Source organism: Cyrtonyx montezumae, unplaced genomic scaffold (assembly GCF_038088225.1).
Source record: "Cyrtonyx montezumae isolate F1298 unplaced genomic scaffold, pur_monq_1.0 scaffold_11, whole genome shotgun sequence".
Taxonomy (NCBI): domain Eukaryota; kingdom Metazoa; phylum Chordata; class Aves; order Galliformes; family Odontophoridae; genus Cyrtonyx; species Cyrtonyx montezumae.
Window position 1 is genome coordinate 15980937 of NW_027071837.1, and position 23851 is coordinate 16004787.

Sequence of the window (23851 nt, forward strand, 5' to 3'; positions counted from 1 at the left end):
CTGTTTGTTGCCTTTCTTTGCTGAGAGCAATGCCTCCTGCATCTCAGGCCTCTCTTACAGACTCAGAAAAGAGGAATATGCATTCTGCCAAGCTCACCATCACTTAGATATTTTTAATATAGCAGTTATGCAACGCGTGGCTGGAACATCTACAGAACAGAGGCTCTGACACAGTGCATTATTAAGCATGCATTTCTTAATGAGTCTAACTAGATCTAGGTCAATGATTTAAATCAAGTTGGAGTTTCATTTCTAGAGCTAAATGAGCTAAAAGATGTTATCTGACAACAGCAACAGGAAGCAGGGGCTCCTAGTTCAAGCCCTCAGCTGAAAACAATAAAACACAGAACAGCTAGTTTTAGTTAGTCTATGTTGAGTTTCTTAGACTTGGATATAACTGGTTAAGTGACAGTGCTGGGATCAGACCAAGGGCAGACACTGCTCACATAAAAGCCAGCCTTAGGTTTTATATCTGTAAATACAGGCGGGTAACAGTGTTGTTTTCGCGGTGGTGGTTGTTTATCCTTTATGAACTTGTCTGGATGTGGAGGTATTACAAAGCAAGACAGCATGAGAATTCAAAGTGGAGGAGGAAATCTGTTCCAAAAGTCATGTCACACATGGCCAGTCTTAACATTAATATGCTTCATGGGTTTGTCCAGTCCAAGTTTCAAGAGCCTTAGGAGCAATGTGGTCTGAGTTGCCATGTTGCAATAATTCTGTGCAAAGTAATGCTGCCTTGTTCCTCGTAACATGTGAAACAGTTCGTAAGCACTAAGCAGAATTGCTGGTGTTAATTGCAGCTGTACCTGGGAGCGATGTGGGGTCCCCCTGCTACCACCCCACACACCACGGTGCTGGGCAGTGTTCAAGCAGCTGGGATAAAGGTGTGTGTGTGTGTGTGTGTGTGTGTGTGTGTGTGTGCCCGCACTGCTGGGTTTGAGCAGCAGCGGTGCCCAGTGTGGGCGTGCTGGGGCAGTGCATGCCAGGCACATGCCAACCATGGGCAGAGCCCTTCAGTGTGCCCCACAGCAGGTAGCAGAGTCACCCTGGCGAGCTGAGCAAGCTGCAGCAGCCATGGGGGTGGGCACCACACAGAGCTCGGACTCAGAGCCTGAAGGAGGCCAACGGCTCCGGTCATCTTTAAAAGTTAGCCTTGGGCTGTACAGCTGCCAGTACACAGCTTGCTGTGACTCCCTGGAGTGCTGCAAAGGATATTAATAAATGCACACTAACTCTTCTGGGGATGACAAAGCCTGGCAGAGCAGCCTAAGCCCAACTAGCCTCGGTTTCTGCTGCTGTTACCTGAAAGAGACTCATTGGGCTGCACTGGCAGCCATCCCATAGCCCAGGCCAGCCCTGCCACTCTCACCCATTGCCCGGCTGTTGCTGTGCACGCCAAAGCCCGACTTGCTCATCATTTCTGCCCACAGCACGCTGGCTTTGGGTGGATGTCACGGTATCGGTGTCCTCTGCGTGGCCCAAAGCCACTTCTTCCCCTGCTCCTGTGCCCGTCCCCCTGCCCAGGCCGGGCCATTCCCCGAGCTGCTGCCAGCCCTCTGCACCTGCCCCAGCTGCGGGCAAATATTTACCACCACCCGCGGGCAGCCTGCCTGCGTCAACAGCTCGTAAGCTGGGATTTACAGCTGCTGAGCTGCCAGCAGAAGGGCAAACAGCCCTGCAAGAAGAGTTCAGCCGCCAGCAAAGGGGGAGCAGAACAATACTTCTCACAGGAAAACGTTGTTTAAAAAAGAGAATCCCTGGCGGAACGAAGCCCTGAGCCCTTCTGTGGTGTGCCGCCATAGGCCGCAGAAGCAGGCCCTGGCTCCCCGCCTGCCTGCCCACAGGACTGCTGGCTGAGGCCGGGCCTGTGCTGCTGCCAGGAAAGAAAGCGCTGCAGGAGACGCACGGGAGCTCAGCAGCAAGGAGCAATAACCTCAGCAAACCCTTGGATAATTAGCAAGAGGCTCCCCAGCCTGGCTGCCCAGTGGCCATTTTGGGAGGCCCAGCAGTGCCTGCTGAGGGTGGCACGGTTCACAGGGAAGCTCCAGCCCATTTTGTTTCCACTTCAGGAGCTCAAGGACAGCTGGAAAGCAGCAGGTGAGGCTGCTGCAGACCTGCAGCTCAAGCAGCACACACAGAGCCCTGCACCAACCAGTGCTGCCATCCTCACACTCTTCAAGCACCACAAACCCATTCACACTGACCCAATGGAGCAGCTAGCGAGCGATGCACTCGTCCCCAGAAGCCCCAGTTCTATTTCACCAACAAAAACTACCTCCCTTTGCCATGCAAGCATGTTTACCTGCTTCGGACAGCAGCTGACATCAGTTTTGGTGGTTGGGATCAACCGCTCTGAGCAGGTCCAAGGAACAAAGAGCAGAGGCAGTGTGGTCAGCCTGGTGCAGCCTCCACACAGAGCCAACAGCAGCTTGCAGTCCCCCAGGAAGGCTAGGCAAAGTCCAACCCACTCACATCCATGAGTCTGCCTGTGATTTCCTCAAACTGCCCCATCAGCATGAAGGAATTTCCCCAATTTGAGACTGGGAGAAGCTTAGCAGGTGATGGGCCTGCAGAGCCGGCTCCCAGCTGGGCAGGCCCAGCAGGTACACAGGCATCATCTTACACTTCAACCCAGCAGCAACACCTCTGCACAAGTGCAAGTCTAGCCAGGGGCTTTGCAGAAAGAGCAGCAACTACCCACACATATTTTCTCTGGCTGAGTTTTAACTTGCCCAAGTAGGGAGTTCAGTTTCAAAGCCAGAGCACGTGATCTCAACTCTGCTCTTCCAGGCTGCTGTGGATACTCCTTAGACATTCCTCCGGTCTCCCACATATTTCGTCCACTTGGTGCTTTGCAGGAAAACATACTAGCACTTGATATTTTCAAAAAGAGCCCTCATCAGCCCCAAGGAGCACAATGCCCCCGTGGCAGGACTGGTGGCACAGGGCCTCAGTTACTACCAGCACTCACTGCTGACCTCCACCAGGGAGGGAACACTAACCCAGCTTTCTTGGCAGGCTGCGTTGCATTCACGTGCTGGAGCCCACAGTCAGTGAGGCATGCAGGGCTTTGTCTTCCATTGTACCGAGGTCCCTGGCCCCTCACACTGTGAGAACAACCACGAGACGAGGAAAGTTGGTGTCAGATTTTTATTTCTTTGTACTCTTTAAACAGGAGTGACTGAAATAGAAACCACGTTTGAGTCCCAAGAGTGGGAATGATTTGATAAAGATGGGGCAGGAGGTTGTCCCTGCCCCATGCCAACCTGTATAAATATCATCCGTTACTGTTAGTAACTAGACAGCTTTCATACAAGTCCATGAACGGTCACAGATAACACATTACAACATGCCAGTTCAGAGCAAGAATAATTTATGTGTACTTCTTAATTTCATCATACAGAACTAAGACGAAAGCACCACCCATTCCTCGGAGTACATTCGACCATGCACCTTTGAAAAAGGCCTTGGAGCCCTCGTCCCGGGCAATCTTCCGCCAGCAGTCGATAGTGCCGCTGTACATTATGTCAGCTGTGGGAACACAGAGTTAGGATCCCAGCACCCACAACTCTCAAAACCCAGGTCAGGAACAACCTAACGTGTCCGGCAGTTTTACAACCTCAAGTATCCGTTTCTTGATGTACTTTCCCCCATTCTTAGAGGATGAGATCGCCCAGGCCTGCATTACCCCCAGGAGACGCTGGAAGTTCCAGTCTGAGCAGAAAGCAGCTACTATTTGCCAGACACCACCGCTTCCAGACCCAAAAGCTATTGCACAGTCAGCCAGGCTGTGCCTGCACCGAGGAACATCCCTTCTTGGCCCAGAGACACGAGTTTGCAACATCCTTGGCCAAGCTCTGCCATTCCCACCTACTGAACAAACCCAACTCGCACACTCCCCTTACAGGGACGCCACGGAGGCTGATCTGTTTGCCCCCCACCTGACACCTGCTTCTGCAGTCCCCTCGTGTCCTGCAGTTCACAGAAGGCATCTGAAGGCCTCGGTGAAAGCTGGAACGCTCCCGCCCGCAGCTCAGACCCACTGCCACTGACTCAAGGGACACCCACCAGCTCCGAGCACGGGGACGGAGGGAGCAGAGCAACTTACTTCCTTTACGGCCAGACTGCATCATCATGCGGCGCCGAACCGTATCGAAGGGATACGAGGCCAGACCGGCGACCGCGGTGACCGTCTGAGCGATCATCCAGCTGACCACGATGTGCGTGTTCTTCGGGTCAGGGAGCATTCCTGCGGGAGAGAAGTTCTGCGTGAGAGCAGCGTGCAAGCCGCCGGCACACACGGTGCCGGTCTGCGGGCCGCAAGCGCCATGCCAGCCCACCTACCCTTCGCCGTGTCGTAGATGCCGAAGTAGGCGGCTCTGTAGATGATGATGCCCTGCACAGACACGTTGAAGCCCTGGTACAGGCCCCTGAGGCCGTCCGAGCGGAAGATTTTCACCAGGCAGTCACCGAGGCCGCTGAACTCGCGGTCGGCCCCGGCTTTGCCCACGTCGGCTGCCAGGCGGGTCCGGGCAAAGTCGAGGGGGTACACGAAGCAGAGCGAGGTGGCGCCGGCCGCGCCGCCGGACGCCAGGTTCCCGGCGAAGTACCGCCAGAACTGGGTGCGCTTGTCCACGCCGCCCAGGAAGATCTGCTTGTACTTGTCCTTGAAGGCGAAGTTGAGCGCTTGGGTGGGGAAGTAGCGGATCACGTTGGCCAGGTTGCCGCGCCAGAAGGAGAGGACGCCCTGCTCGCGCGGGATGCGCACCACGCAGTCGATGATGCCCTTGTACTGCTTGTCGGCGGCGATCTGCTTGCTGGCGTGCTGCACCTGCGGGGCCCACAGCGCCTTCAGCGCCGCTCCGCTCACCCCCGGCCCCCGCCGCCCCCCTCTCCTTGCGGCGACCTTGGGGCGCCCGCCGGCCCCGTCCCGCCGCTCACCTGCAGCAGCAGCTTCACCCTCTCGATGGGGGCGACGGCCGTCTTGGAGATGGCGGCCGCCACTCCCCCGGCGAGGAAATCCTTGAGGAAGGACACGGCAGCATCGCCCATGGCGGGAGGAGGCGAACGAGAACCCAGACTCCACACGAAGGGAAGCCCTGTGGCAGCAGGGCAGAAATGGCCGCCTTATATAGAGGCGGAGGCGGAAACGCGGGCGGGGAAGCACCACGGCAACGCGTCGCCGCGTTCCGCCCGCCCATTGTCTGCGGGAGGGGGCGGGGCCGCCGCGGGGGGCGGGGCTTCCGCGAGGGCCACTGAGCGGCGGAGGGGGGAAGGGAGTCGGGCCCGGAGACCGCGGGACCGCCTGTACCGTCCTCGGGCTGAGGGCTCTGCCCCGCGTGTCGCGGGGCCTCGGGCAGACACGGCCCCGCAGCTCAGCCCAGGGCTGCTCCGTGACCGCGGTCCCGGTTCCCACATCCACGTTACCGTGCCGCGCGGAAGCAGGTTGGCCGAGTGCTCTGTGAGATAGTCTCGTTATTTGCGGGACGGATTTCCCAGAGAACCGCTGCACGACACTCAGTCCCCACAGCCCCAACCATTGGCTGCCCGAGCCCCACCCCACCCGGGGATGCGCACCCGCAGCCCCACGATCTTCCCAGGCTCTCCAGCCTGCAGTGCCCCGGCTCTTCCTCGTAAGCAGTTACACAACGGAGAGGCTTGGCTGGTACAAGGCTATGAACACTTTGTAGGCCTCAGGAGTAAACTGTAACACAAAGGTGTCAGTGGCATACCATAAACAAGTTTGGGGTACCTTCTTGACCCGCTTGACATTCATGAGTTTTGAAGAGGTGAGCAAACATTTATATGCACCTATCACTCAATCTTTAACATCTATTTAGAAATACATCAGTTAAAAAAAAAAACAACAAACAAACAGACACACACAAAAACACATAAGTATGCTTTGAACAGGTAAGAGCATTGTTCAGAAATCAGTTCTTCCCCAGCTCGTTCACAAGCCATGGTTCCTTATCCACACACATCACATAAACATCAGTATTGTTAGTGACACCGTGCAGAGATAGGGAGGCACAGAGAAACACGTTGTGGAGGCAGATCAGTGAGAGCCACAAGTACCTACAGCCTCCACGTGTCGCATGGGCCTCAAGTTCTGCTCCCTACCACCTTGAGTTTTGCTTTGACATCCGTGCTTCTCTCTGAGAAGAAAACCAGCCAGAGAAAGCAGGTACTGGAGGTACCACAAGACTTCCGCTGTAGGGGACATCAGTGTTAAGAGTTACATGCATATCAGGTCTTACAATTATCTCAAATAATGATGTGATATTGCCTGAAAGGGCCCTGTCCTGGTGAGAGGCCTATCAACTGCAGTGGCACCAGCAAGAACTGGCGGTGGTGCTGAGTTTCCAACCTAAGGAAGTGCAGTGGGAGCCGGACTGCAGAAGTTCAAGTGGGAAAGTGAGAGGATGTACACACAGTGCTCTTCTGCTCCAAGCAGCGCAGGGGTCTGTGCACAGGGACTGAGAAGGAGTTTAGTATAAAAATAGAGCTTTAAGAACACTGAAAAACGTCATAAGGCTCGTGGCTCTGAAAGGGCTAACACACTTAAGGACTGCATTTTTCAGGAGATATTTCAGTTAGAGAATTTCGGGAAATTTTTTTTTCTAAGCATGAAATAACTCACGTACACAGGAGAAAGGGATAAAGATTCCCAGTAAGCACCGAAGTTTACAAGATGGTCATTCCAGTGTATTACAGTCCGTTAGCAAAACCACAATTGCAGCAGCATATTTTCATTGCAGTGCCAAAGACCTGTACAGAATTATTATTCTTAAGCCTCAAAAATTGAAGAGTAGATTCTGGAGAATGAACGAACTGGGGCTAATTCTGCATCTGCACAATGCCACGTCCACACGTGACTACCAGAGAAGACATTCCAGTAGAAATGCTTGCATCGTCCATTCAGCAGATGAGATAACAGGTCTATTCGTCCCCTGCATCCTGTAGTCTCAGTTCTAGAGCCATGCAACCTGCTGAGATGCTGGTACCTGTGGTTCTGCATGCCTTTCTTGCCGAGTTTCTGAAGAAAAGGTTTCTCCAATGGACACTCTGATGTCAGTTTTCAAGAGCTGATTTCCTTGTCTCAAAGTTGTCCCTTCGGAGGCGCTTTAATTCTCTCAGCTCTTGTGGCAGTAAACTCTGATCCACTCCAGGAGTCAGCTTGTAACTCAGAGGAGATTCGATATAACCATTTCTGTACAGACAGACCCGCTTGCAGAATTCAAAGGTGCTAAACATAACACCAAAGTATGGGACAATCTGATTAAAAAAACAATAACAAAGTGTGTTATACTCAGGGATAGTACTGTTAGATGTTTTTATAAAGGGAAACTTCTAGAATTTCAGGTTTGATGTGATCTGCTAACAGAACTGTGCTCATTGATGTGAAATCAGTCTCCTCACACTAGGCTGGCACCTGCATCACGCTGAGGAGTTTGTTACTAGTACATAGGCAATTCTAGCAACATCTTGAGGAACAAGGTGTGTGCTAGACTCTAAGTTATCATAACTTGTAAAATATTTAAGCAAATCCTAAGGAACCTCAACAAATCCTAATAGGAAACATGGACTTTATTCTGCATAAAGCAGAATGATTGAAAAACTTTCTTTTTCCCTGTGCAAAACGAGCAGCCCTGGTGCTGCATGCCTTTATACCAGCCAAGACAGGGCAGCCGTAGCCAGGCCACCACCATCAGTCATGCTGTGGCTCAGTCACCACTCAGCAGCTGCTCACAGCACTCTGGCTAGGTAATCCTCAGTGCAGCACTGTAAAACACATTTATCTCAACTAAATCATTAACCGTACATTTAAGCTACCATGTTTTGTTTCATGCTTCCAACTCTGTTAAGGGCTGCAGTAACTGATATTCATGCACACACTAGCTCATTGCAAAATACAGCTTTTGATTTCTGTGGCAGTGGAGCTGTTTTTGTTATAGCTAGGTACACTGTGTCAAATTACTGGAGCTTAGACGAAAAGCAGAGCTTGGTTAGCTGCCTTAAGCGCATCACTCACCGTCCCCCATCCACACTCAGGCTTGTGTGTTAACAACTCTCCCTTTCCTAAAGGCATGCAAATAACTTGAAAGAAGTCACATACAGAAGCTGAACTCACACCTAAAGAAATACAACCAAACCCGTGATCCAAAGCTGGCTCATAACCTGCCTGAGGTTATACCTGTGCTGTGATTGCCTTTGTCATCTGTAAGCTGCTAATAAGTATGGAGGGATGCCACACACTTTATAACTTCAGTCGTACAAGAGCGTGCCTTAGCTGAGTGATGAAAACAAAAGCTCACCTTGAGCAGGCTGGGCGTGAGGCCACTCCAAAGCCCGAGCACACCTTTGTTCTTCACAGTTTGCCGGAAACAGTCGGCCATGCCCGTGAAATGCACGTCCACTGCGCCGCAGTGAGGGAGCCACGCACTCTGTGCCTGGGCAACGGACGTCCACAGGGGTTCACAGCAAGCACAGGAAAATCAGTGTCGTGAAAAAAAACATCCACTCCAGTAAAGACTGATGTGTATTCTTCAGGAAGCATCAACTATTTTGCCTTCACAAATGGAACAGAGGGATTTTACTCCCTGACAGGCATGAAAGCGAGCAGTGATCACCACCAGGACTTCACACCATGTCACTGCTCACATCTGGGAGAGGCATTTCAGAACCCACACTGCCTTGACTCTGCTCAGGCCGTGTCTACACTGCAGTGAGAAGAGCAAACTGCACTACGCACTGGGGAGCAACAGCAGAGGTAGAACACCACATCTCAGCACAGGCTGTACAAGCCCGCTGGTGAGCAATTGGTGTCTGTGCTCTGCTATCTTTGCTACGTGCCCAAACCAGTTAGTGCCAGCTTGGGAACATCCTGCTGGACTGATGCTACGCTTCCAACTGCAGCACAGACCGTCTTCGTTCACACAGAGGAAGTGTAGTGTGTCTTTTTTAACAGCAAGATCCTTCATCAATCTCCCAGTGCGTTAACACAGTACAACCTGACCTCGAATAATCCCATCCTCACCCATCTGTGCACATGCAGCAAGACATGGGTTTGTTCAGCACTGGCACTTCAGGGTCCCACTCATACCCGCGTCAAGTAACAACTCTCAGTCAGCAGTGCAAGGGGACCCCAGGATACAACCTGACGATTGATACGTACAGCCAATCATCACAGACAGAAGTTTGATAAGAACAGGACAAGTACCATTAATCAATTGGTGAATATTATCACCTTCTCTTTTATTTGAAACACCTTCTCTTTTATTTGAAACGTGGATAGCATTTCTTCCTTCCTTGGTCAGACTAACCCACAGCTTCTCACAGTTGCTAAGCCTGTGATGACAAGCCTCTCGTTAACCAACAAGTGCTGATGACATTTTCTACATGCCTGAGCTATAGCATTTCAAATACTTGGCAACTAAGATGGTAAAAGTGAAAACAGATCAAGGCTCGTGCTCCAGATATACCAGAGAAGCACTAATCAAATTTAAATGTCGTTGTATCCCATTGCATTACTGGCAAGTCTGCAGCTAAACTTCAGAAGCAAAACAACCCACTCCAACCCAACAACAAAACAAACTAAAAAATCCAAACAAGAAAAAACCAGCTTCCCCCCAAACTGCATGTGCCTTCTTTAGAATTTTCTTCCCCCTCCCCTCCCCCCTGATATTTCCATGCATGATTGAAATGCGTGCAAAATGCTCCTGACAGCAGGTTACAGGTGAAGATATACTGTTAGTTCTGGCAGGACTCTGGCAGGTGATTTTAGGAAAGCAGCTGTCTGCACTAAGAGAGCAGGCCACACGCTTTCACTACATCCTTACCTGCTGGATTCTGGATCTCCTTGTTCTTTTATCCTGACTCTTTTATCCCAGACATGCATAGGGCTGAGAATTAATCTGTGGTCTTTTACACTTGAAGCAGGAGGAGGCAGAAGTACCTGCTTCTCCCTGAACTTCTTTCAGCAGCGTACACCTGATTAGCAAGAGAGGGAGCACACTTCTGGGGGAAAGAGCAGTTGGACTGCTCTCATCACTCATCCCCTTTGTGCCTACACTGGCCTTTCCCACTCCACGGAGCTACAGTTGTTCCAATAATTCCCACAGCCTCCTGGTTCATGGCTCAGAGAGGCAGATGTGATGGGATTTAACTGACAGGACTTTACAGTATTACCTGTCTTTACAGAAAGATCAAGGTAACAGAGCTACTCTGGTAGCCATGGGTCATGCACGTGTCCAGTTCTGCTCCCTTGCCATAAGGAAGCTGTCTGCTCGGCTTTTTCACTCAAGGGGTAATAAGGGTTTAAAAAGCAAGAGCTAAAAGAGACAAAGACAGGAACTGAGAAACTGCTCTATGAAGACTCTCATGACTGTACTGTAGAAGAGGCTGAATGCTGCAACTGAGATTTCAGAGACCAGTTCCACTAAGAATGGTAACACTAGCACCAGGGATGCTCAGAGGAGTGCCCCAATGATGGAGATATCCTTAATAATGTGACAGTGGTCATAGGAGAGCTGGAATCAAAACCCTGCTTTTTTCCACACCATTGGCCAGTTTCCACAAGCTTTGATGGTAAAGGAAGGTACAGGCAGCAACGCAGTGAAGGGAAACAACTTTCTGAAATGCTTCAGGAAAGCAGGAATGCTGCTAACATGGACCTTCCTTCCTTTTTATGTCCCTCCGTGGTAGGCAGGGCATGACCTGCCAGAATTAACAGCAGGAGTTTTACTTAATCCCCTTAGTTACTATATACATCACAAAGGCACATACCTACTGATTTTGAGAACAGTCCTGCCTACAACACCAGTGCAGGCGTTCAGTAAGGGGCTGCAGCAAACAGCCAGAATGCAGTTCAAAGGGAACAGGTAAATCAAAGCTCAGATTTCCCATTTGCCCACGGACAGTGACCTCTTAAGAGATTTACTAAACACTGCTCAGAGTAACATTCGCTCTGGTTACAGCCACTTTCAAGCTTTCAGCCTGTGGGAGGAAGTGCTTTGCTTTACAGCTCCCTGCTCTATGGGAGCTGTGCTTCTAAGACCTTTGGCACAGTATGTAAGCAGCAATTGTGGACAGAATTGCAGTCATGTACTGCAAAAAACCTAAAAGTTACATTAGTGCGTAGCTAAGGATTTGGTATTCTGGAATACAGCTAAATAAACTCAGAAAACATTAATAAAAGACAAAAAAAAAAAAAAAAAAGGAAGATGTTTTATTTGCCACTGTTTTTCATGAAAAAAGATGGCTGTGGGTTTTGTGTGGTTTGCAGCACCTCAGTGTGTCTGCAACAGCACAATCCTCACAACTGCCCTACGGCACCAGGGCTGGAAAATGGAAGTAACCAAACAGATCAGGCGAGTTTCTCCACCTTTTCTCAGAAACCTACTGTCACATACACATCAAACAAATCCCATTCCAAAAAGAACAGTGCTGGGACAAAGGCATTGCAAAGCACGCACCTCAAAGCAGCTTCCTTCCCCTCCTCCAATACCACTTGGCACTGTGGGCAGCTGAACAGAGAGCTGTTTGCTACCAACGCTTTTAAGGAGTTCATTCCATTCCAGCTATGGCTGTCCTGCACTGCAGAAGGAGGGTGACACCGTACAGCTCCCTGTGCTGGCTTGTACCAGTGACCAAAGCACATCAAATGCACGACTGGGTCCATCTACTCCCAAAAACATGGTCTCTCAGTATCCAGAGGCCTCCAAGTCTAAGGAGTCACTGCAATCCATGCCAAAGATAGCAGTCTGCTCTGCTCTGACAGCCCACGAGCTGGAGGTGTGCACAAAGAGACCCTCTGACCCACGCTCGGGGTGACATGTTTCATATAAACCAACCATTGAAATAAGGGGGAAGCCCTGTGACAAAACTGGTTAAAGTTAATGATTACCTACAGGCTTCTCAGACCTCATCTCTCCCACTGTCAGCAGCACGAGCTCGGTGCCAAAGCAACACCCACACTAGGAACTAACCTCACACTCTTCTCAAGATTCCTACCTCCACGAGCCCCCTCGGCCCCCTGCTTCCTATTCCTCTTGGCACTGAAGTGCAGATGTAGTCTGCCACAGCTACACTGAGACCTGTGCCACCCAAACTGCATCCATTTACACCTTTCCAAGGCTCACAGCAGCAAGAGAGGGACAAAGCAGAACCCCACGGTCCCCCCCTCCCTTTGCAGATATAGCATCCCCATGCATGGTTCAGCACTATTTGGTTTGCCACTATCTGAATTTACAAGTATTTCCAAATAATCACTTTTAACTTCTCTTTTATTTAACATACTTTTCCCCCTCTCCTTTCTGTTTCTAAAGACTTAATTGGTACAAAGCTCTGTCTTTTTTCCCCCTTTTGACTGTGCAGTACTAATAGCATGCTATAGCAGTACTATTGCATCCTACAGCTACCACAGGAGGTATGCTATTCTGATGGCATACAGTAAAAATGTTGGTTATTTATACACTTTCAACAGATCTGGAGCCCTACAGTTTTGATCCATTGCCAAAAAAGAACAAAAAAACAGGAGAGCATTTTACAACACAGCAGACAAGTTCACGCTCTTAACCTGGAAGCTGAAGTATGAAGTCTTTGTGTTTGCAGCCTTGGTTAATGAGGACAGCTGCAAGAGGAAAGTGTAATTGCAGATCAAAGGAAACCGAAGGACAAATATTGCTGTTTTCATTCAGGCTAATGCTACTACAGTCAAAATAAACTTCACTCAAGTGAAGACCGAATGCTAATCAGAAACAAATAAGAGAGAACTGAGATGTGAACAAGTATTAATACTGGGGAAAAAATGTAAAGTCCCAGGCAAACCGATCTGCCTTCCTGAAAGATAGCCTTACCTGGGAGTGACAGTCTTTTCTGTGCTGTTGGTCTAGTAATGCTGATTTACCCCTGCATGGGAGCATAAAGCCCAGTGAAGGTCCACAGGTATGCAGTAAGGTTAACAATGAGCAGCTAGGAGGAGGGAATCATTCCCAGCACATCACAGCAAGGCAGGTGACCGACTGCTTCCTGCACTCTAGGAACACGTTACCCTTTCCTCTGCAACCTGAACCGGGGCCAAATCTCTTTGCCTTGCTGAAATTATTGGCACTGAGGCTGCAAAACAGTTTACTGTTTGCTCAAAAGAGTTTCCCCCAGCTTTAACACACCACTGCCAAGCCCGCTGTATCCTGAGGCTCTGTGCTCTGTTGCAGAATCCCTTCCTTGCTACTGGATGTGAGCTTCCCCTGCTTTTAACACCTACACTACAAAGAAATATTAGATAAGGAATACAGAGCTCTTTTTCCTCAAGGTGGTAGTGCAAACTCATTGCATGAAGGCTTTGGGGTCACTTCATATGCGTGGTGATGATTCAGCTCAAGCCTTACAAATAGGAGCAAAATTTTCATGTATATGAGCAGTGATTTTATAAATGGCATAAACCTGCAGACAGGCTAGTTTGCTCCTATACAGCATACAGTGAAAAGCAACTCAAGTTCTCCCACTGCCTCTGCAGGAATGCAGGAGAAAATAATACTTCTAAAGGACTGGGGCTTTACTGTGGACATGTTCTCACTGGCCATTACATGGATGAGGTACAGAACAACACTGCATCAGAACAAATCAGATATAAAAGAGGAATATCCACAAAGTTATAGTTCCTGCATCATTCCAAGCACAGACATGCTGAAAACCAATACATGGCACTCGTGAGGGGATAACAGTGGTGACTATTGCTCTGGAGACATGGCCATCTCCCTGCTGAAAGTGATAGGGCCATAGTAGCCATAGCCTTCCTGCCACAAGCAGTTGGGTACAGAGTGCTTTCCTTGCTTCTTTCTGAAAGATCGCTGTGCTGCACTGCTAAGCTGCTGCTGTAATCCAGCTTGGAGTAAGTACTACATACTTAGCACAGCACAGCACAGCACAGCTCCCCAGATGAACAGGGTTAAAGACCTGCAGCAGTAGCACAGGCTGGCCCAAGGCAGACCTGGATGTTACATCAGCACAGTTCTACTTCTGAACCTTATTTACCATTTCCCCTCCCTTATCCTGTTTTTCCACTGGCACTGCTCGGCGTTTCAGCTTCACAGGCAGCCAGGCCCTTTGTTTCTCTACTAGGGAAGCCTGGGGATTGAGGAGAAACGCGTTGGAGGTTTGTTCAGATGTACAAAAGCAACCTGAAGCTGTCACAGAATGCAAGGCCCACACTGCTCTCACACAGCTGCTCTCAGGCACTCTCGCTGCGTATTCCAACCAGCACTTCCCAAAGCAGCCGGGCACTGACCCTGCAATACCCTCAGAGACTGCACTAGGGAATACCTCTGTTGCAACACCAAAATAACAAAAATGCTGGAAGCTGAAAGCAATTAGGCACGGGGGGGAGAAGGGGACAAAGGAAGGGATTTTAGCAAAACCAGAATCTGATTTCTGTTTACCATTGGTTAATAGAGGAACCAGGCAGGTCCTACATTGAATTAACACCAAGAATACTTGGTCCTGAACCCTGGCAGCAAGGGAAAGGGGAGCATGAGATCATGGGGAGAAGTAAGAAAGGCAGGAACTCACATCGCCACTTCCCCCTCGGAGAATAACTTTGTAATTTCCTTTCTATCTGTGCACTCGCTTTCACACAATTTGAAGGAAATTAATATCACTGAAACCTCTGTTGAGTTGGAAACAGACAGCAGGATCAAAAGTCACTGGACAGACAGCTAGGAACCATGTAAGCCTTACTTCAACAGGAAATCATAACTAAAAGTGGTAACACTGCTCCTTGCTGCCTCACAAGCTATGGAATTTGCTCCACTTGATGGTCAAATGGATTTATCACTGAACAATTTTCAATACTCAGGTTCCTGTGCAGTTCAGTGCTACAGGGTCACCCTGCACAAAGTCTCAGAGCACATGTGCTTCTGAGATGTCATGTGAACCACATGACCCAAAAGGCACTTTTTATTTTTAAACTGGGTCATAGCTCCAAGAACACATTCCCAGCTGAAAGCACCGCAGATCTCGCACACAGTGGGGACACTGTAGCTTGAGAGCTTCCTGAAGCTGCCATGCCAGCACTGATTCTTTAGGTTATGAGGAACTCAAAGCATTTACATCATTTACAACAAATTTTACACTTGCAGAGCATCCTGTGTTCCAAAGGACCAAAAAAACCCCAAGTCATTGACAACCCCTCTTCCCACACTGCAGATTTATAGGCAGCTGAGGTCTGACTGATTCACTTCTGTCACTGAACAGAGGCCAATTCAAGGGTGATGCATGGCAGCACTCTATGCTAACCAAGAACAACCAGCCTGTTTGTTTACAGCAGCAGAGGGAATTCATAGCCTGGATTTCAAAACACGAGGATCAGACATACTGAACAATGCCTTACCCTGAGAGATGCTCTCAAAACTTAAGGATGCTATGCAGTCAACACCAAAAATGTGCTGAATCCTGTGGTAAAGTATAAATAAGTTTATTGTATTTTACAAGAGTTTGATGGCTGTCCCTGAGTAACATCTACTGGCAAAACAGAGTTCAGGCAGCTTCTAGTTAAAGAGATTAACACTAACGATACCAGCAAAATATGAGCACTGGACAGAACTTCTGTGATGTGTGCTAAGTTTGTACACGTAAGCAGGTGAGAGGTACTAGTTCAGCTGATGATCTGTGAGGCTTTAGGGTCATCCTTGTGCATTTTGTCTCCCCATACCTCCCAAGTCATATGTCAAAGTGGAGTGAAAACTGAGAAGTGGCAGCCAGGGGCAGCTGAGCCTAAAACTGAGGCCATGCAGAAAAGGAAATGCCAAACTTGAGTATTAGGTTTGCACTGCCCTCTAGCATGTTTATAGATATCAGCTCTGCACATAGCCTAGGGCTGGTGCCAGTCTATTAATAATATTCTGCATGGCATGTAAAGAGCTCTAAATCCAACCTTCTTGGCTGAAATACCAGAGCTCAGTGTACTATGCACTCCAGAAGGTCATCACAGACAAAAAGATGATGTGAGGAAGTAGAAGAATATTGCCAATTCTTCCCTCAGATGCAGGCTCCTATATAGGCAGCTATTTCCTGTCTTAGAAGTTTTCTTGTATGCACTTAAGTAAAACTGAATAGCACTTAGACACTGTGAGATGAGAAAGGAAAGGCAAGAATAGCAAACAGTCAGAAGGATATATAGATCATGAGAAGCTGAGAAAGCATAAGTGAGTCAGGAAAGCATTTAATGCAGAACGTCCCTCTGAACAACCCTCTCCTTCCATACTCCCCTTCTACAGATGCACAACAAAAGCTGTATGTCCATGCTGAAACATGCGTACAGTACCTCTTAATTCTCTACCATGCCAACCAGGAGCAAAGCAGAAGAAGGAAGACAAAGGAATAAAATTAGGACAGTCACAACAAAGAGCACTCACGTTCAGTCAGATCACATTATATAATGTCTCATTTTAAAAAGTCATTCAAGTTAGCAAACACAGCATCTTTGAAAAAAATAATAATAAACATGATAAAGATAATTCCAGCAGCACAGAAGGAAGAAACCATGGTTACAGAGAAAATCTGACATCATAAATCATCAGCAAAGCGAAGAGGAAGAACTGCTCACTGACAGGCAGATCCTGTTCCACAGACACCAACGACAGAAGCTGCTGATGTCAAGTCTGTAGGAGTCAGATGAGCAAAATGAGAAAGGATGAAACAAAAAGATTACAGCTGAGATGAGAAACAGTACTTATGCTTCCTCCCGTAGCAGAATTTATTTTGTAGTCTGTGCAAACAATTCACGCTTTTCGAGATTGGGAGAGAGATGGAGATGACTCTTCCAAGACCGCCTACCATGTCAGATAAAGACCTGAACTGCAGGTTCTGGGCTCAGGATGGTGCTCAGCGCCAGTATCAGAGAAGACAGCCTAGTTTCTGAAGCTCCTGAGACTGCCACTCCATCACCAGTGGGTTCACTGGAAGTTGTCTTTGGCTATATACTCAGCTACTTGCTTTGGCTATATACTGCCTTCATCTGATACTGACCTCTACAACATGCAGAGCTCCTCTCCAAGCACAAAACTAGTTTTTGTGGCTTCAGAACCAAGCAGGACACTCAGATGAGGTCCAAAGGTGGCTAAAGGCTCTGGGACACCCCTCTTTTTATCAGCTTGAAAACGTGGTCACTGAATGGGAGCTGAGCAGAATAAAATGGCTGAACAAGAACTCAAGAGGTATGTGTTCCGAGATGCCTCAAAGCTCTGTTTTTTCCTGTTGTGTTCTCTCCTCTCCTACGCCCTTTTGCATGATATCCATTCTGGTGCTGTCCTGATCTTTCCTGTCTTCTGCCCATCACCCTTCAGCAAGCATGCACACTGAAGAGCTGACTCTTGCAAGGTTGAGCAACACTCTGATGCTAACCATGAAAAACACTTCTTGGATCACCTTACACAAGTTCCACACTGTGCTTAGTAGCAGCTTGGGAGTGATTTTCGAAAGATCCCATTTCCAGACAGGCCTGTGTGACTTATGTCACTTCCAGTACACGATGAGTTATGGGGTGTCACACCTAGACAGCTGCTTCTGAAAACACCTCTGCCTTCTCCCATGCTGTCAGAATAAGTAGAGGGACAGGTGTTGGGAAATCATATTCAGTTGTTGCAACATATCTATGAGGAAAAAAAAACCTCTCTGTCACTGAGCAATTCTTTTCTTCAGACACATTTTAAAAATATCTCTTTCACACGTATTTAGGAAGTTAATCCAATTCCTTACTGTGGAAATGTCAGGCATCCCATTGGCAAAAGAGCACAGCCTAGTGGCAACAAGATGTGCCCCTTGCCCGTTGAGACAAAGCTGGACACAACATCACGCTGTCCACTCCTGGAAGTTACTTTTGAATTGATTATGAAAACTGAATGACTGAACGTTTAAGTAACTGATACATCAATAGAAAAAGATTAAAAGGAAAACAGCATATTCCATGTTTTCTTCATTCTTCGGACAACGATATTGCTGTGAGTCTGAGGATACCAGTTTTCATGCCCAGAACCTCCTTCTTACCTGAGATGTTTTAAGAGACACCTGATGAAAAGGTTCAGCTTAAAGTGTACCTTCTGCACACATCAGCTACACGAGCTGATCTTAAAAAAGACTCTTCTGCTCAAGTCTTTTTTTACACAGTGTGGAGAGGGGACTGAATGTTTCTGTGACACTGGATCTGAGCCCTGTCTGAAAAAGGGAACCCCAGAGCAGAAAAGGGGAATTCACAGCCTCCCTGACCTTTTGCTAGCTTGTGACTTACCCACCAGGGGACGGGGGAAGGAAGACTCTATCATGCTGCCACACAAAGTGTCATTGTTTTGGATAAGATCACAAAAGCTTCCTGTAAGTTTACAGTCCACCCACCTACTGCGCTGAAAGAAGAAATTTGTATGCCATAGCCAAAGAGTCACCAATGACAGCTACTCACTGTCACTCTACTGGTGAAACTCTAAGGAAAAGATGACCAAGATGAGAACATGAAATAAACTATGGCAATGAGACAGAAGCTGTGGGGCATGAGGTTTTCTCTTTGCTTTGGTTTTCAACCATTATGACCAAACTTTCAGGAAAAAGAAGCAGCAAGATAATGGGAGCAACTGTGAAGTCATCCATTAACTACAGGACTCAGAAAGAAAAGCAAGGATGGTTCCAAGCCTTCAGATTTAATACGTGCTGAGCAAGCTTCCTGTGATCACCAGTATGTATGTCAGGCATAAACAGTGGACACGCCAACACCAGAAACAACATGGGCCTCATTCATGCTAGCTAACACCAAACAAATTGGAATGTCTGTATTTGTCTGAAGATTTGCCAGTTCTGAAAGGTGAGAATTTGACAATTCTATGAAGAAGTAATAAAGCTAATGACAGATCCTGAGAGGACACATAAATCTCATGGCATATTTGAACCTACGTTCAAAGTGTAACAACGGTCTTAAAACAATGAATTTTCAGATCTTTAAAAAAACAAGACAAAACCACAACCCATCTAAACCAGAGCATCTGTAGCCTACGTGACAACAGAAACCAGGCAGTGATGGCTCCCCTTGTCCCAAGCTCCCCAAACAGGCTCCTGTAACAAAGTACAGCAACACCAGCGCTTTGTACCTGCATCTTCCTCTTGACAGTCTCAAAGGGGAAAGAAAGCGTCTGCGCTACTCCAGCTGCTACACAGCCATTTATGAAGTTCTGAAGAGGAGTAAAACGAACCATGGGTTCTCTCCAGATTTTGTCCAGATTGATGTAAACAAAGAATGAGCCTGCAGAAAATGGGATGGCACCTAGAAAGCAAACCACACGGAGGTTTATACCAGCACACTGTGCGTTAGGAGAACAGCTCTCATTATGTACCCTAGGCAGACAGCACGAAGTGTTGTTACCTCTCACATCGCTCACATTACATCAGTATTCAGAGAAACTTTTAACTTTAGCCACTGGTTTGCCATCAAACCCTCGCAGTTTAGCACGTGGGCACGGTGACAGATGCACACACTTGCATATTCAAATTGGTAAGTCTCACAATGGGTCAGCTCTGTTGCAACAAGCTCCTTCTGCAGCCCAACCCAACCCTAGCACCTGTACAGGTACACAGAGCTGCCTCCTCCATCGAGCAGATGGGGAACGCTTCTGTCCTCTCCTGCTTGCTCTGTGCTCTCCTAAATTTCATAGTGCAATTCCACATTATTACACACTTTATTATCACATTACTACAATTTATTTTTTTATAAGCATTACACTGTGAAAATGTAGACAAAGTACAATGGCATTTTAAAAAGCTACTGAGAGGAAATAACTAAATAGCTGTTCCATGTATAGTGAGACTATTGCTAATCTTCACAACCATTACACGCTACTGCTCATACTGGTCTCACTGAGCAGCCAGGGAGACACACCCTGGCACGGATCACAGACGGATCACTCATACATTTTTTTAGGGAGTTAAACAAGGGAAATTCTGCACCCGAGCACAACTACGTCACCTACAAAAGGAAAGTATTTTGATGAATGCTTAATCATACATAAGTGCAATGCTTTGGGTCATAATTTGGAGCAATAAAGCAGCAGCGGTGACCAGTACTGTTGTGCTATGTATGCCTGTGTATGCAATCCCCCATACCTTCTACTGAACACCACTGCCATTGGTTTTGAAATCAAATGAGCATCGAGCGATATGGCTACAGTAGACAAGGTGCAACTGGGACGTTTTCCCCCACGATTATTTTACCTAATATAGCCGGTGAAACTCCACGGTAAAGTGCAAGTAGTCCCTCTTGATGATAAATTTTGTAAAAAGCATGAAGAATCCCTTCATAAGACGGCTCCAGTCGGTTCTGCACTATAAGCCGGGTTTTAATTACGTCAGTAGGGTAAGTCACAACGGTTGCAACCATGCCAGCCAGACTTCCTGCTATGATGGCTCTCCAGTGGGAAATATGGCCCAGCTCATCCGTGAAAAGTATAACGAGACTAGAGTAAGTGCATAAAAGAGACAGAAAGGAAAATCACCGTAAGAAAGTAGATCGTTCTTGATATAATTAAAATCATTGATCACAATCCTGAGCTCTGCTCACAAGCTCCTCCGGTAGCAGGGGTCGAAACTCCGATATGCACCTCATCCAAGACCTGCCTGCATTCTCTAACACCATGTAAGCTGATCAGAGCACAGGGACGGAAAATTTCAGCTGACTCTACCGCGGGGCACACCGAGCGCCTGAACCCGGGGGGAAGCACCACGGAGGCAGCAAGAGGAGCTGAGAGGAGAACCCTGGCTGGAAGTACAGAAACCTACTGTTCTTTTCCTGCACTGAACCACACAGCAGACTAAACAGAAGGAGTTTTCGTCCGCCCGGAGCAGAACAACTGACAACAACATACAAGCCGCGGCTTGCTCAGCTGACGCCGCTTCGCGTGCGGCCGGAACCCGCACGGCTCCAGCAGCGGCGCCCGGCCCCGCTCCCTCCTCCCCTCTTACCGGCGGGAGGCGGCGAGCTGCAGCGCGCTGTAGGGGCAGAGCCGCAGGCAGGCGGTCAGGTTCCCCTTCCATAGGGCCCGCACGCCCTCGGTGCGGCACAGGCTGCGCCCGGCGCCGAGCGGCCCCCGCCCGCAGTGCCAGGTGCCCACCTGCGCCAGCACCGTCAGCAGCTCCAGCGGCGCCGTCAGGCTGAGGCTCAGCGCGCCCGCCAGCCCCGCACAGCACAGCCGCTGCGGGCCGCTCAGCCGCCCGTCCCGCCGCCAGGTGGCCATGGCCCCCGCGGGGCTCTGCGGACCGGAGCGGCGCGGCCTCCGTGGGGGCGGAGCCGCGGGATGTGCCCGCCCCGGTCCGGCTTGGCCGGGCGGAGCTGACCGGGCGCGGCTGAGCCAATGGGGGGGTACGGGTGTGTGTAGATGGTGGCAGTGGGTTCAGAGTTTGAGTCAGACGGGATCGTTTAAAGAATACATCGGAACGCGTAAGAAAACCGTTCACGAATCTCTGGAGGAAACAGTACTCGAACAAAATGTCAGTGCAAATTGAGGCAGAGACGGCACGTCGCTGGTGGGACGTCTTTGTAGGTGTTCTCTGACGGTATCAAAAGTATTGGGCATATTAATCCATCCGGTATTAGCTTTACTGGCGATAATTCCCATGTTAACAATTGCAAACTGTTTCTATTGGTATGAAGAGATCAATCCGGACGGTTCGGGCGTCACCAGAAGTCATTATACCAATCTCACATTATAGCATTATACCAATCTCACATTATAGCAATGTGAGATTTCGCAAAAGAATTCGCAAGCTTACTGAAAAGTGGGGAACTGGCTTGAAGAAGTAGGCTGCAATACATTTTGCAATGTGTTTGTAGAAATAGATTTGAAAAAGTAGATATGCCATCTATTTTAGTAGCATATTTTTAGAAATACAGTTGTTGTATTATGTGATTACAGATGTAGCTCCATAGCCTAGAAAGCGTGTCGTAAGGATATTCTGTTTTGACAAAAGACCTTCAGCAAAAGAAACACAAATAATGAAGCCAGGCCTCCACACAAGGCTGAATCGTCTCACTCTGTGATTAGGTTGGGATGCAACTGGCAGACGTCAAAATACCCCTCTCTATCCTCTTTATCTTCTCAAACTTCAGTAAATGAACTATTCACACCTGACCGGTCTGGGGCAGAGATGCATGGTTAGACATATGGGAAGTGGTGAAACACGGGACCATAGGTGTGTACCATGTTTTTGGCCACCAACCTCTTCAGTCACCAGGAAACGATGCAGCTGACACCCTGTCTCGAGTCCGATGGACTGGGGATTCACCGTCTGAGAACATTGCCCTCAGGTTACATGGGGAGCTGTGGCATGTCAGACAAAAGACAATGTGGGCAGCTGCTAAAGCACGGGGGCTGCCCATGCCACTGTCTGATATTACCCAGGCATGCTGAGACTGGTGCTTTCTGACCTTCGATCAGACTGTGGCTCTGGCTTGGTAATAAATTCAACAACATTTGATGGCCCGAAAGGCATTTGAATTCCCACTCCATGTCCTTCCAAATCCGTCTCGTTTTCTCTCAGGCATTCATAAGAACTGGGCATAAGAATGCGTAAGACAATAGAAAAGCAGAAGGCTCTCTCCCAGCTCTGAATAAAGGATCCAAACTACCAAACTACATTTAACAGACAAGAGGGCTCCCACACCCCATGACATGGCTGCCCCCATGGCAGCTCGTGGGGTCAGTGTTTCCCTGCTCCCCCATGCTCCTTTACCATTTATCCCAGCCATCTCACAAATGCCAGTGTTTGCTAGGTAGGGACGCTTCTTGCCGATGGATCAGCTTCTTCAGAGTCTTCTTTTGAGGCGACATCTGTCCGTGGAGTGTTGCAGCACCGGTCAGGAAGAGCCCTGACAGCCCCGTGCCAGCAGCTCTGGTGCAAGGAGGCTGTGTGCCTGCAGCCCCTCCTGCTGCTTTCCCACCCATCTCCCTGCGGTTTGAGTCAGGGCGCCCAGCGCTGCCGGGCACGCCCGGCCCTGTCCATATCCTTTTCCGGTTTCTCCTTTCAGTTCCTTTTCCACCTCCTCTTCCGGTTTCCTTTCGGATTCCTTTCCGGTTCCGTGCCGGAAGTACAGCGCGGCCGTGTCAGTGTGGGCCCGCGTCGGGAGCAGTGCTGTGCTACGCCGCTATCGGTCGCCGGTGACGCAGCACAGGGAACAGATGGAGGCCATCCAGGGGGACCTGGGCAGGCTTGAAATGAGGTCCCAAAACTAACTGCGTTCAACAAAGATCAGTGCGAGGTGCTGAACTTGTTTCGGTGAAATCCCAGATATGTGTACACAGTGGGAGGAGAGAACTCCTTGAGAGCAGCCCTGCAGACAAGGACCTGGGGGTCCTGGTGGCTGTAAAGCTGGGCATGAGCCTGCAGTGTGTGCTCACAGCCCGGAAGGCCAACAGTGTCCTGGGCTGCATCAGCAGAGGGCTGGCAGTGAGCAGGGAGGGGATTGCCCCCCTTGTGAGGTCTCATCTGGAGTACAGCACAAGAAGGATGTGGGGCTGTTGGAACATGCCCAGAGGAGGCCATGAAGATGCTCAGAGGGCTGCAGCACCTCTGCTATGAAGGCAGGCTGAGGGAGCTGGGCGTGTTCTGCCTGGAGAAGAGAGGGCTCTGGGGAGATGTATGTGCAGTCTTCCAATACATGAAGGAAGCTTATGAGCAGAAGAGAGAATGTAATGCCTACGTGGTCTGATAGTGGTAGGACAATGGGGTGAATCATGAGAACAGCTTCTCTACAGTAAAGGCAACTGCAAATCATCCAGATACAAAGGTGCTACTCCCTCTTAATTTATCTGTTGGG

The 23851-nt window shown here is 49.0% G+C and overlaps 1 protein-coding gene and 1 pseudogene across 1 annotated transcript; both read right to left on the reverse strand.

The window, feature by feature from the left end:
* Positions 1–3147: 3147 nt before the first annotated feature.
* Positions 3148–5055, reverse strand: LOC136044402 (ADP/ATP translocase 2-like; annotated as a pseudogene).
* A 1418-nt stretch (positions 5056–6473) lies between these two features.
* SLC25A43 (solute carrier family 25 member 43) lies at positions 6474–21272 on the reverse strand. Its single transcript, XM_065729716.1, has 5 exons — positions 21001–21272; positions 20254–20495; positions 19137–19309; positions 8322–8456; positions 6474–7281 (listed from the first exon to the last, which is right to left on the reverse strand). Exons 1-5 carry the CDS (start codon positions 21270–21272, stop codon positions 7078–7080), a joined length of 1026 nt encoding a protein of 341 aa, XP_065585788.1. The 3' UTR covers positions 6474–7077.
* Between the last annotated feature and the right edge of the window lie 2579 nt (positions 21273–23851).